The sequence below is a fragment of the Falco naumanni genome, chromosome 5 (assembly GCF_017639655.2).
Source record: "Falco naumanni isolate bFalNau1 chromosome 5, bFalNau1.pat, whole genome shotgun sequence".
In the NCBI taxonomy this organism is placed as follows: domain Eukaryota; kingdom Metazoa; phylum Chordata; class Aves; order Falconiformes; family Falconidae; genus Falco; species Falco naumanni.
This window is the reverse complement of record NC_054058.1, coordinates 13168248-13182180: the sequence shown is the minus strand read 5'-3', so window position 1 is coordinate 13182180 and position 13933 is coordinate 13168248. Positions and strand designations below refer to the sequence as shown.

Genomic DNA, 13933 nt, shown 5'->3' with positions numbered 1-13933 from the left:
AGTGAATTTTCTTCATAGCAGCTCATATGATGCTGGTTTAGATTTTTGACAAAAACAATGTTGATAATATAGTGATGCCCAAACTTGTGCTGAAGTGTTTGCACAGCATCAAAGCCTTTTCTGTCCCTTGCCCTGCTCCCCCAGTGAATAGACTTAGGGGGTGCATAATAGATAGGGAGGGGCCACAACCGGGCAGAAGACCCAAACTAATCAAAGAAATATTGCATACCACGTAGCATTATGCTCAGCAATAAAAGGAATAAAAGGGAGTTTTAGGAGGGCTAGCTATCTTTCACTCGGGAACTGGCTGGGCATCAGCCCATCCATGGGAGGTGGTGAGTGATTGCCTTCGCATACTCATTTTGCTTTGTTTTCTTCTTTCTTCTTCCACCTCCATGACCCACCCCCCCCCCATCTTGACCCTCAAGTTTTATTGCTTCAATTCTGTCTTTCCTCTTCCCCTGTCCCACTGGGGGTTGGGAAAAAGTGAGGAAGTGGCTGTGTGATGCCCAAATGCCCACCAGAACAGTACAGAGATCAATCCCAGACTACTCCCCATTGTGCTGCACAATTTTTGGGCAGAAATCTCAACACTCCTCCACAGGCTGTCCAGTACTATGCCTTTCAGCATATGGTAGGGAAAGCACATAAGCTGCACACTCTGACTGCCACAGGGAGCTGTAGGGTTCTGTGAAACCAAATTCCAACAAGAACCGCTGACCTCAAGACTGGAGGGTTAGAAACAATCCATACCTTTGTCTTTACTTCCAGTTCCTGCTGGCAACTGCTGTTGGCTCTGACCAGGTCTGACCACATTGCTATTGGAACCTGCATGAGAAGTCTGAATGAATAGCACTGCCAGGCCAGAAGCTCAGCTAGCTGGCTACATCTTAATTTATGTGTTGAGGATTATGTCCCTCACACATATAATTTTCCACTGGCGCTCTGCTGCCGATACAACAGATCAGCAACAACAGTTACAAATCCCAGCTAGTCACCATTACCAGCAGCCACTCAATAGCGATTTTGCATACAGTAATACAGCTCTCCCTCGCACACAACTTGGCCATGACTTACTCCATTCCTGAAAGCAGATCAACAGCAGAAGGGAAAAGAGACATACTTGTTGTAAGAGGGGAAATAGGAAAGCTGATTCCACATGGAAACAGTTGGAACTCATCTAGATATTTACCTTCTAAAGGTGGCACATGCAGTGTGGAGTCCACTGTTTGTGAAGGTATCTTCAGTTCTTTACTCCTTGCAACTGCTGTTTTTTTCAGTAAGTTATCTCTTGGTTTGTGGTTGTGTGCTGAAAGCACAGAAAGGACAATGGGGTTTAGCTGCGAGGTAAGGAAAGAACAGCTTCTATCTCTATCAAATCTAGAATCCTATTAAAACCCAGTGTTTCTTACCACTTCTCCCCTTCTTCAGTTCCTCGTTGAATTCCACGTGCTTGTGATCACATATAGTCTGGATGTTTGAAGCTATGTCTGCATCAATGCCTCCAGCTTTCAACACTCTCAATGCATTGGTATCTAAGAGGTTATGGGACCTCTTGCATAACAAAAATCTACATTCCCCTTGGAGAAAGTGTCGACAAATATGAAGCTTGTTGCAGTAGTTTTGCTGGTTGCAGACACCATCCTTTCTGTTGTAAAACTGGCAGACCTAGAAGTGGGGAAGACCGATAGAATAGGAAATAGAAAAGCACATTAGAATCAGTACCTTCTTTCTTTGTTCTATAGGCATGCAGCTTTAACATCAGAAAAACTATGACTAAAAGGCATTCGTTCATTGTGACTTCTTTAATCTGGACAGGTTTCTTGCACAGAAGAGCAGGCATTTTCAGCTGCCTCACGCATTTTCAGTTTTCAGGTTGTGCAGAGGTCTTTCTCCAAGAAAAAGACAATCCAACAAGCATTCATTTTTGGCACTCCTCAGCAAGACAGTTGCACAACAACTGACTGTTTTACAGTTATTTTATTAAAAAATCCCAAAACAAAAGTGAAACAAAACCATAACAGAGAACAAAGAACAAGTGTCTCCATAAAAGCATGTATACTGTGTCAAATGAGATATTTCACGGAACTGAAACTGCATTTGCACTTCCTATTTATAAAGCTTATTTTGCATTGAAGACTTGGATGTCTAAAAAATGAAAAGAATAATGCTTCGAGATTAGAGTGCATATGGAAAAAGAAATGCATTCTTAATTCCTCCGCTCACCAAAAAAAAGAGATATGCAGTGAACTGGACGCAGGGAACAAATCACACACCAAACTTTCGTACTACCCACCAAGCACCACAGCAACAATTCTGCCCCCACAGCACAGAAGAGCAGCCTGTAGCAAGCAAGCTGCTTGGAGGAGGACCTACAGCTCTCTGGCAGACAGCCCCAACATCACACCAGAACTGTCACAGATCCCCTTCCAATCCCTTTTCCGAGCAAAAGCGACAGTTTTTATTCTGTGTTGCAACTGAATATATAGAGATTTAAATATCAACTAGGGAATTAAAGATTTCTGAAATAACAGTGTTTAAAAGACTGAAAAATCAGGCCAGTTTCAACTGCAAGACATCTCTACTGGATTCATACCCATTAATGATACCCATTGCCAAAGGCAATTCCTCATTGCTACTGGTCAGTATCACGTACAGAATGAGGTGGGAGCATACAAAGCCACAGAACTGATGTAATTTCAGCAAGCCCTGATGGCTACTATCCTTGATGATTTTTAGCCTCTGAGGGAAGCAGAAACCAAAGGGAAGTTGTCTTCTTTCTTCCCCATCTTCCTCTGTCATTGTGAAGGCTTTATGCCCCAAAGAATGCTCTCATTTGCTTTTGACATCTTATTTTGAGGATCTGGACTTGTCCTGGTTTTATTTGTTCTACTGGATTATTCTGCTTCCATCACATACCCTTTCTGACTGCTCTGCATTAGTTTTAGTAAAACCTAGCTGATTTTGCTTCTACATGTTTTTCTGCGCCCTGTTAGTGCAACTGTATCACAACTTCCCATTTACTCCTCTGCAACTATGGCTATTATGTATCTATTTAAGCTTAGCTGCATCACAAAATGCTATCAGTGATGGTACAATCTGTTACGTGCCCATGCAAAGTGCTGGCAGCAGCAATGGCCCCTGTGAGAAGCAGCCAGAGGCTGACCCGTGCCGGACACAGCCAGCTCCAACAGACCCACGGCAGGACACAGCCGAGCTCATCAGCCAAGCTGGTGGCACCTCTGGGAAAACATATTTAGGAAAGGGCAAGATGCTGCATGGTATTGAGAGAGGTGGTGTGGAAAGTGTGAGAAACAGCCCTGCAGACACCCAGGTGAGAAGGAAGGAGAGGTGGTGCTGCACATGCCAAAGCAGATTCCCCTGCAGGGCCACCTACAGCCAGCTGCCCAGAACCATAAACAGATGGCCTTTGAATATCTCCAAGTGAGGAGACTCCACAACCTCTCCGGGCAACCTGCGCCACTGCTCAGTCACCCACACAGAAAAAAGCATTTCCTTATGTTCAGAGGAAATCTCCTGTGTTTCAGTTTGTGCCCATCACCTCTGGCCTGACCAGCACTGAAGAGAGCCTGACTCTATCCTATTTACACCCTCCCCTTCAGGTGTTTGCAAACATTGATGAGATTCCCCTGAGCCTTCTCCTGGCTGAACAGACCCATCTCTCTCAGCCTTTTCTCATGTGAAATATGTTCCGGTCCCTTCAATATCTTAGTGGTGCTTCACTGAATTCTTTCCAGTAGCTCCATCATGCTCTTGTACTGGCAAAATGAATTCTACAAAATGAATTTTGGACCCATTTTCAGCTAATGTAGTGGGCTGCTGTGGAAGACATTGTAACAAGGAGAGAGCAAATCTAGGCAGTTTACCTGTAGGCCTTGGCTGCTGAGGCCCATACATTATCATTAGTGACAGCCACAGAATGACTGCACATACCATGCCATTAGCATGGACTGCCTTTAACAATACCATAATACTCTTTAATGGTAACTCTACTCTTTAACTCTTAACTGTACATACTCTTTGTAAGAGCTTGATCCTATAGAAATACAGAAAAGCACAGTGCTCTCAGTAAACTTCAATATACCATCAGAATATTTAGTTTTACACAGATAGAAGACAGATAGCTTGGGGGTTTTGGTTCAGGTTTGTTTGGGGTTTTTTTCCAACAGAATACTATAAAAACGTGAAGAACAACAAGGGTGCTGAACCTCACCATGGATGGGAATTATGCACAGCAAGCTATGGTCCTACCAGAGAGGTCTCACTGATACTGTGTTGTCAGAAGTTCCCACATAATGTTTCTTTTCATTATAACCTTTAGTAGCAACAAGCTATCATCTCGAGCATCACATGCCTTTGTTGTGGTTTAACCTCAGCTGGTGACTAAGTACCTCACTGCTCACTCCCCACCCCCTCCACAGTGGAATGGGAAAGAGAATCAGGAAGGAATTTAAACCTTGAGGGCTGAGATAAAAACAACTTAATAATTAAAAAGAAAAAAACAACCACAACCCAGTAACAATAACAACTATAAGGAAAAGGAAGGAGAAGAATGAAATCCAAAAGGGAAGGGAGGAAAGAGAACAAGTGATACACAATTTCATTGCTCACCACCCACTGACTGATGCCCAGCCAGTCCCCAACCAGCGATCAGCAGGCACCAGGCACCAGCCAACTCCCCCCAGTTTCTGTACTCAGCATGACATTCAGTGGTATGGAATATCCCTTTGGCCAGTCTGGGTCAGCTGTCCTGGCTGTGTCCCCTCCCAGTTTCTTGTGCCTCTCCAGCCCTCTCGCTGGCAGGGCCTGAGGAACTGAGAAGTCTTTGAGGTGGTATAAAAATTACCTAGCAACAACTAAAAACATCTGGTATCAACATTATTCTCACACCAGATCCAGAACACATGCAGCACTGCACCAACTACTAGGAAAAAGATTAACTCCACCCCAGCTGAAACCAGGACACTTTTATTAGTGAGACCCAACCTGCCAATGCAAAGAAATTATTCACCTACTCCATAATTTTGGGTCGCTCATCTTTCTCTCCTTCATTTTCTGAACTTTGTCCGAGGAGAATGTGGAAAGGCTTATCACCTACAGAGCACTCTAAGATCTATGTATCAAGAACACATGGAAGTGCTAGGTGTCCTGTTTTGGGCTGGGAAAGAGTTGATTTTGCTCCTAGTAGCTGGTGCAGTGCCGTGCTATGTTTTGGATTTAGTACGAGAATAATGTTGATAACACACTGATATGTCAGTTGTTGCTAAGTAATACTTTGACTAAGTCCAGGACTTTTCAGTTTCCTGTGCACAAGAAGCTGGGAGGGAGCAGAGCCAGGACAGCTGACCCAAGTATATAATACATGCTGAGTATACAAACTGGGGAGAGTCGACCAGGGCCTGCTGATGGCTGCGAAGGTGAAGGAAAGTGTAAAACCTCTTGATTTTGGGGTGCTGTTGTGTTTTTTTTTACCTTCCACCCCTGACCCCAGGACACAGAAGACCAAAGTTTCCTCTTGCTCGAGAGCTTTGTACGTGTCATTTGTCAGCACACACACAGCCAGTCAGCTTTTCTGAGTCAGAAACAGCCAAGTCGGCTTTCACACCCCTCTTCCCAGCTCTCAGGTTTATGAATGGCCTGCATCCATCACCATTTTCTGTTGTTTCTGCTATTTTACTCCATAATAGCAGTTAAGGTGCTCAATTAGAGGTAATTAATGATGCCTGCCAGTGGTGAGGGCTGAACAGATCTATAGATAAGAGCTTAAGAATAACAACAATCAATGACAGTTGCTACTGTCTGCTCATTACTGAAAGCAATTAAACAAGAAAAACTTAAGTTTTAGATGCAGCTGAGTTGGAAAAAGATATTAATCCTCCTTGCTTATCACCACCATACTCCTTGAATATGCCAGCAAAACATATTTTACAACACTAACAACAACAACAACGAAAAGATCTATTTTGTCAAAGCCCAGCACTGTCACAGCAGGGAACAAGAAAACAATAGAACTGTTATGCCAGCAGCTCTGTGGAGATTATAACCTCCAAAAGGCAAGAGTAATGGGCATTACTCTGGTAATTTCTTAACCAGGAACAGCTGTAACCATAACAGGATATTCTTGGCTTTGAAACAATCATACCTTGAAGATAGTATTGCCCTGATACACACATGCAGAACCAGAATGGATTGTTCAGCCAAGTTTAACAAAATCAATGACTTGCACATGAACCGGACAAAGGTTGCTTCACAGAAAATTAGTGCACAAAAACTCAGTGCACTCTGGGAGGGGCAAGTCTTAAACAAAACTGACTGCAGGCATTGGTCATTTTCTCTGATTTTTCTCATCCCCTATATCCTCAGGCACAAAAATGTGCAGGCCTGCGTAGGCTGGAAAAGGAAAACGGCCCTTGCTTCCTAGTCTCCATCATCTCTTGGAGAAGAGCCAACAAACTGGGTTTTGGTCAGGCCTTTCATCCTATAAGCACGTATAATTATTGTGATCTTTCACCTCCATCTAGCTTACCTCACTGTCTGTAAGTCTCCGGTGAAGTTGCTGACTTTTTTTGTTTGCTTGTTTTGAGCAACTTTATGGCTATCTTGTTGGGCTAAGAGGAGTGGCACACAGAACAGGCTGCAGCCTTGCTGTCCACTTCCTGCTGTCAGGCGGCAGGTCTTCTGCTGACAAGTCATAGATGACACAGTCTTATCCAGGTGCAAGCCTTCTGGTATTTACGTAAGCAACACACTCCTCAGCATTTAACAGTTTTGTTGATGTTATTTCTTTTTGGGTTTAAGTACATGGCACCTTCATAACCCTGGCTCTAAACTGTTTCTTTTGGTGCTTTCACACACAGCCTTTCCCATTCATCCTAATCTTGATAGTACCGTCACACATCTTAACAGCTTGAAATAGAGATCAAAACTCCACATTCTCTCTTGCGCTCTCCCATTCCTAATTAAGAAAAATTTCTCTTAAGAAATCAGTACAACTCACATCAGGGAGGAGGAAAGGATCATTTTGGAGGAGGAGGACTCGCAGCTCATTCTCCTCAAGGCCAGATAACTCATGGGTCTTTAGAACTTTTCTGTTCTCAGCACTGACGATGTCGTGTGAGTACTTACAAGACCTGCAAGAAAACACACAGAAATATCAATGTTTACTTCTTCAGTCAAGTTGATTTAAAGAAGAACCTCAAATAATGTGCAACTTGGGAAAAGACATGGAAAGAAAGGTACTTTAGCAAAAGTCTCTGTGAATATTTAGGTCTCTGTAACTAGCTAGAGAATGGACCAAACAGCACAACAACTCGGTGAAATATAGTTGCGTTATTATCCCCATTTTGAACACTGATGTGGCCAGACCACTTTTAAGAAAGCTAGGACCCCAGGTTTGAAGCCAAGTCTGTCTACCCCACACTTTCTTCTCCAGTAAGAGGCAAGTCAAGTCACACAACGTGAACAGCTGGAAGGAAATTTTAGAGGAAGACATCAACAATGGTAAAAGTTGCAACACCCTTGATTTTGTGAACACAAAAGGTTGTTGTCCCAGGGATTGCATGTAAAGAAAGATGCAAGAATCTGAGAGCAACAAAGAGATAACGAAGCTGAACACAACATAATTTGTTATCTTTGCTGGCTGAAGAGTTAAAAAAAAAATGCAAAGAACCAAAAACCAAACCACACCACCACCACCAAGAAAGTTCATTAACTTCTGAGTTTTGGATAAAGAAGCAATTCAACAGCAATAAAGAAGATACTGGTGCCACTTACTAACCCAGGAGAAATGTCTGAAGTGAGTATGAATTAGAGAGAGACATTGCCATTTTTTTTGCATCTATTTGAAATGATACTGCAACTCAGTAAGAGAGGAAACATAGTCAACCTGTGCATTAATTCAATGCAGCAAAATACAGCTTCCTTACATCTTGCTCTTCAGGAGCCTGATTTGATACAGCCTTAAGACCAGACATACTCAACCAATAGAAGTACCTGTTACTTATACTCAAGTCTCTGTTCTCTTTATCCTTTTAGCCTCTAGTTAACTCCTGAAACTCTCCGCATGAAAGCTTCTTTACCTCGTGCCATGTCTGATCCAATCCTTCTGCACAGACCCTTGCGTAGACGTTTCACCCCTGACCCCCACTACTTGTTGGGCTCATTGCTTTGTAAGCAAATAAACAAGAATGTGAAGTCTGAAGGACAGAAGCGTGCTATCTTTGGTCCTGAGAAATTATCTACTAAGCATATTAGATTCTGCAGGCACTCAATTAACAGCTACAAAGGTAGGTGAGCTACAGAGTGTTTGAGGTGGGAGCCATCACCAGTGCTCTTCCATAGCTAACTTCAGATTCCAACAGTCCCATGATGTCTACATCACTTGAGTACGTATTTCTAAGTCAAAGGTTGAAACAGTCCACAAATACAATGATAACTTATCACCTGAGTTTAATAACATTTAGGAAAAAAAGCTGTGAAGAGTTACTTGCCAGACAAGTTAAAAACGGGTTTAACTGGACTAAAATCCTGATTCCACTAATTTGCACTAACATTTTTCTTTCCAGAGATTCTGAAACAAAAAGGATGCAAGATCTGGAAGCAAGGCTAGATTTTACTTCAGCAGTTAAAAAATATTCTGTCTTGATCTACATGGCCCACCTAGCAGTACTTCTGCCCTCTCATTTTAATCAACCTCCCTCCCACGAAAGGCATACTCTTTGCTTGATTAATTATGAACACATACTGAGGTGATTTTAAATACTTAGTGCTATTGAGAGGGTAGAATGGTTTATCACCATGGGAATCACCTCACCAGACGTTTTAGTTCACAGAGCATCATCCAGCCCAAGTGCCTACAGATGCCCGAAGGCATTTCCGACAGGGAATCGCAAGGATGCTGATCATACCGTGAGTGAAGCATGAAACAGTAGAAAATCACAGCATCCTGATGCCAGCACCATTCTGAGCCAGGCCCTTCCCTTCCATACTCTCCAGCACCCCTGCGCACAGCAAGCTGTTTTGCTGGAGCAGCAGAGGCAGCCTCTGGTCAGGTGTCCGCATATTGCTGGACACTGCAACAGCGCACGGCCGGGGGGCTTCCATCGCAAGTTCTTCTACCAGCGCTCAGGGTTGCCACGGGTTGTCACTGAAAACCTGCTGAGTTTCGCTTCTGCGTGTGTTTTTTGTTTCCTTTCTCGTTCACTTTTTTCAAGGAGGTGGCTCCTCTGGCCCACCTGTGCCCGGCGAGGCACTCCCCCCAGGGACGGCGCCGCAAGCAGCCCAGCAACTGACAGCGCAGGCAGCGCTCGCAACGCTTAGATTAAAAGCAGACGGCGGGCCAGCGCTTTGCTTTTTTCCGACTAGAGCCATATTTGTGAAATACTTCACCCAGAAGCCAGGGGGCTGAGGGACGGGCGTGGCTGCCCAGCGGCGTAAACAAACAAAACAACCAACACTGACAAAGAAAACCCGGCTTTAGCGAACGGCAACCCGCCGCGGCCGCTCCGGGCTTTTACCGAAGCGGGGCGAGCGGCAAGGAGCCCCTGGCCAGCAAGAACCGCCCGGTGCGAGACCTCACGGAGGGCGGGCGCGGGTCTCCCCCCCGCGGGGCCGCGCCCGTAGAGGCACCCCCGGCAGGGCGAGCCGGCCACCGCGGCCCCGGGGCGGGGCGGCCGCCCCCCAGCCCCAACGGCGGCCGGTTCTGAGAAGCCCGCGGGGGTCGTGTCCGGGCGGGCGGCCCCTCCCCTCCGCCGCCCCGCCACCGCTCACCTGGGCCCCAGGTTGCACCTGCCCATGAGGTGCAGCTTGCAGAGGTGCAGCCGGTCGCAGCCCGCGCACTCCTTGCGGACGCAGAGGCGCACGGCCGACACGGCCAGGACCCCCCCGCCCCCGCCGCCGTCCTGCGGCATCAGGAACCGGTGGGGGCCCGCCGCCGACAGCGTCCGCTCCAGCTCCTGCGCCGAAAGGTCGATGTGCTGCCGGAGCTGCGGCAGCGTCAGCCGTCCGCCGTGGGCGCACAGCACCTTGGTGAGGAAGCAGCACACCGCCGGGTCGGACATGGCTCCCGCTTGGGCTCAGCCGGGCGGGACGGGGCGGGACCTCACAACCGCCGCGCGGCCAGGCTCCAGCGGAATCGAAACCGAAGGCGCGGGGCGGGCCGGGCCGGGCGGCGGGCGGGGCCAGCGGGGCCGCGCGGGCGGGCGAGGCGGGAAACGGCGCGCGGCGCCCCGCAGGTTCCCCGGCCGGAGCCGCTGAGGGAACGCGCGGTGCGAGCAGCGACGCGAAGGGCCGCGGGGCGGTCTGCTTTGCTTTGGGCCGCGGTTAGTGTGGGGGGTTTTCTTAATGCCAGATTCTTTTGGTGTTTCTGATGTTTGGATGTGGCGATGAGCTGCCGCCTGGGTGAAATTCCATATATATAATCGCCACTGGTCCCTATATATCAAGTATGGATCCAGCTAGTCCCTCCCGGAGCGTGTAGGTAGAGCAGAGCACCGGCATCCACCGAAGGATTTCCTCACCTCCCCGCTAACTCCTGCTCTCTGCCTGTACCTGGCACTAACACAAATGTAGCACAGAGCGTTAAGCCTATAACGTAGTAGAAAAACTTGGCGTACCCAAACAATTCTAGACTTTCTGTAGTGATGCCGTTACTCTTCTGCCTTCCAGAGTGGCCGTCAGCGTGGATCAGCGTCGGCTGCCACAGCGGGTGCCCTGGCAGGGGGTGTGGAGCAGGGCAGTGAGCAGGTCCTGTCAGCACTGCAGCAGGGCCGGAGGGTCGGTGGGCAAGGATGGCAAATACTGCATCGAACAGGTGGGGACAGGGCTGGGCGCTAAATCCATTTGTGAGGAGCTGTCCCACTCCAAACTTGGTGGCAATGAGGACTTAAGGAAACGTGAGTGTCCACTGCTCCCTGTGGATTAGGAAGTTACAAAGCCAACGCCGAGCCAGCCTGTGTTGCCTGGTGCTGATGCCTGATTTGAGAGGCATGCAAAACTACATGGTCACAGTCACCACCACTCTTCAGGTCATCGAAAGAGAACCACCTCAAGGAAGGGAACCAAGGTGGTACAGTCTTTGGTTTTGTTCCTGCTTTGTTGAAGGAAAAGTTGTGGAAGGATCTTTTAATTGGGCATATTTCCCCATATTTGCCTTCTTGCTCTCATACCTGAACAAATGAAATAATTTTTAAATAGCAATAGAAAAGGAGAGGTATAAGGAAGAGTTTGCCCCATCAGTTCTAGCTGTAGAAAAGCAAATGGATAGTTCTGGGCTGGTTTATGTTCTAGGCTTGCACACATGTATTTTCAACTTATCAAGGGTGATAAAACTCAGGTCCTTACTCAATGTAGTTTCAGGACTGACTGATAAGGTAGCAAATGATACAGTGAGTCAGCAGTGTATTGCCAACTCCAAAAAGCATATAATAATCATGAATCAGGGAAACCTTTCAGTCATTTGCTTGTACTTACTTATCTTCTGTTTTTCATCCACTTTCAATGAAGACATGGATTAGTGCATTAATTCACACAGAAATCTGAACTGTGCATGGATTAGTGCATTAATTCACACAGAAATCTGAACTGTGCAGTTGGAGGAGCTTTACTCTGGATACTTTGTTGGAACAGTATTAACAGCATGGAGCAAGCAAGTCAAGTGAAACTGCAAGCAGAAAGAAGCTGCAAATAGAATCTTGGCAAGCATGTTCTGTTCTACACTTCAATACACTTCAGGGTTTTGGATCAGCCTTGAGTGAAAACAAACAAAGAACGATTACTGGATTTATTCTGTTTGTTGGTATAACATTTTACAAAGCCAAATGCTCCAAAGACTTGACTTCCGTACCAAGTTCAAACAGAAACGGTTTATGTGAAGCAACACAATTGGGTTAGGCAGAAGGGATCACTGTATCGAGGAGTCCCAAACTGGTATTCTTTTCACAGGGCAGTGAGTGATTCCAGCCTTAAATATCAAGCCATTTGCTTAAAATTAGAAACCACTGAAAAACTGGCTGGGTTGAAGTAATCTCTTGCTGCTGCTAAAAATGTAATCCCTGTACATCTTTTGCTCTGGTATCCTCTACTTCCAGCTGAAATGGCTCCTTGTTTGCCCTTGTTCTGGTGTTCACCTGGCTCCTTAGTAAGCTGAATCAGCTTTCAGAGAACTGAAAATGAAATATCTATTGGTATGAGCAAAGTATGAACGGAAATGGGTGTGTGTAAGCACCAGAAGAAACAGCAGAACAAAGGTTAAAAGAATGGTCTGTGTTGATAACAAAGACACAGTTTAAGGCAGTAATAATGAGAAATAAATTGTTTCTTTCAAATCAGGAAGACTCACACTCTATAGCATAGACAACTTGTCTGCAGAAGACCTTACCGTCCAACAGATGGACATGGCAGGAAGATACAGCACATCACAAATGCCATTTATTTTTCTGTTGGTCCAACGGGAAGCAGAACATAGCCTCAGAAACTCAAAATGAAGAAACACAGAAAATGGGCAAATGAGTTGCCAAAAGTGTGTGTAGGCTGAAGTAGCCATACTGTGAAGCATAAGGATGCCACCATAGTAGCTGCTGGGTCCCACCAGCTTTCACACCTATTACTGGGTATAAAAGACCCATCCAAGGCAATTTGCCACTGGCAGTGAAGAATAACACAAGACATGCCATAAGGGTGTGATAGTTGGTGCCCATCTTCCCTTACGTTGCATGCAACACAGATCCTGGCCAGAGCCGTTGGGCACACATGGCTAGGTGCTTGCAAGTATGGCGTTTGACAGTGTGAAAAAATTGCATGAAAATGGGGGATCTGAGTGACATGAATGCATACCTAAATGCAGCTTCTGCAGCTTAACTGGATGCAGCTGGATTTTGAAAAAAAAATTTGCCTTGCCTGATGATATACCTGCAGCCCAAACATGCAGTATGTTGTTATGCTCAATCCTGTGGAACTGCTCTGCTGCATGTGAAGAAGAGGCTATTCCTCCTCTAAATAGCCTGTGCAGCTTGGCTTGTCTGGCAGCCCTGACCACATCAGCAGTTCTGTCTCTCTGGGGATAGCTAAAGTATGCGGAAACAGCCTGTGGAATGATGCTGCTAAACTGACTTCCCCTCTCATCTGCCATGTGGCTAGTTCAGTCTCTCCCATTGTCGGCCCCATTCTGCTGCTTGGGACCCCTCCTTCAGGTCTCAGCTTTGGCTCACCTTCTAGTTATTCTCTCCCACACAATCAAGTACTATTCTTGCTCTGGTTTCCCCAGACTGTTTCAAGTAGCATTTTGCAGAACATGCCGGGACCTTTGCTTTCTTGTCCCTCCCCTGTTTCTTACACAACCTTCCCCCAGTTCTGTACTGTCTGCTTAATTAGCTAATGGCTGGGTATATATTTGCCTGAGGATTTCAAATTAATTTTGCGGTCTTTGTTCTGTGAAAACTGTTATGTGAAAAAAGCTTCTTTAGTGGGAGGTGGGAGCTCTCTTCTCACCTGACCTGTCTGCCCCCCACACACCCAAGAACTGCAATTGGTTCAGACTGGTCTTATCCCCAGCAGAGGGACTGGGCTGGGGCTGTCACTGCTTTCACTGTAAGTCATAACCGTGACTGCACAGGTCCCTTGGCTGGCATGGGTTAGGGGAGCGGACTGGCTGGGCAGGGACATGCCTTCCAGGCACCTGTCCACAGTGGAGGAAAAGGGGCAAGATGGGAAAGGGGTAGGATGCTGGGGAAAAGCTATTTGGGATCACACAAGAGATTGTGAAATTACTATGAGAAATTTAGCTGAGGAACAAGTGTGGGAAAATAAAGGGGTAGCCCGCAATTGGAGTGAGGGCAGATGTGCCAGTGAGTGCGTGATGGGCCAGCCAGTACACAGGTGAAGGGGCCTGGGAGCTGGGGGTGAGCGTATCTCTAGG

At 46.4% G+C, this 13933-nt stretch overlaps 1 protein-coding gene across 1 annotated transcript in view; it reads right to left on the bottom strand.

Moving 5' to 3' along the window:
• LOC121088737 (zinc finger CCCH-type antiviral protein 1-like) overlaps positions 1-10135 on the bottom strand; it is a 29008-nt gene extending 18873 nt beyond the window's left edge. Inside the window, exons 1-5 of the mRNA XM_040595242.1 lie at positions 9790-10135; positions 7019-7151; positions 1413-1668; positions 1193-1309; positions 754-828 (exon numbers count right to left, since the gene is read on the bottom strand). Coding sequence (XP_040451176.1) covers positions 754-828; positions 1193-1309; positions 1413-1668; positions 7019-7151; positions 9790-10079 — 871 coding nt within the window. The 5' untranslated portion in view covers positions 10080-10135. The remainder of the gene's footprint in view (positions 1-753; positions 829-1192; positions 1310-1412; positions 1669-7018; positions 7152-9789) is intronic.
• Between the last annotated feature and the right edge of the window lie 3798 nt (positions 10136-13933).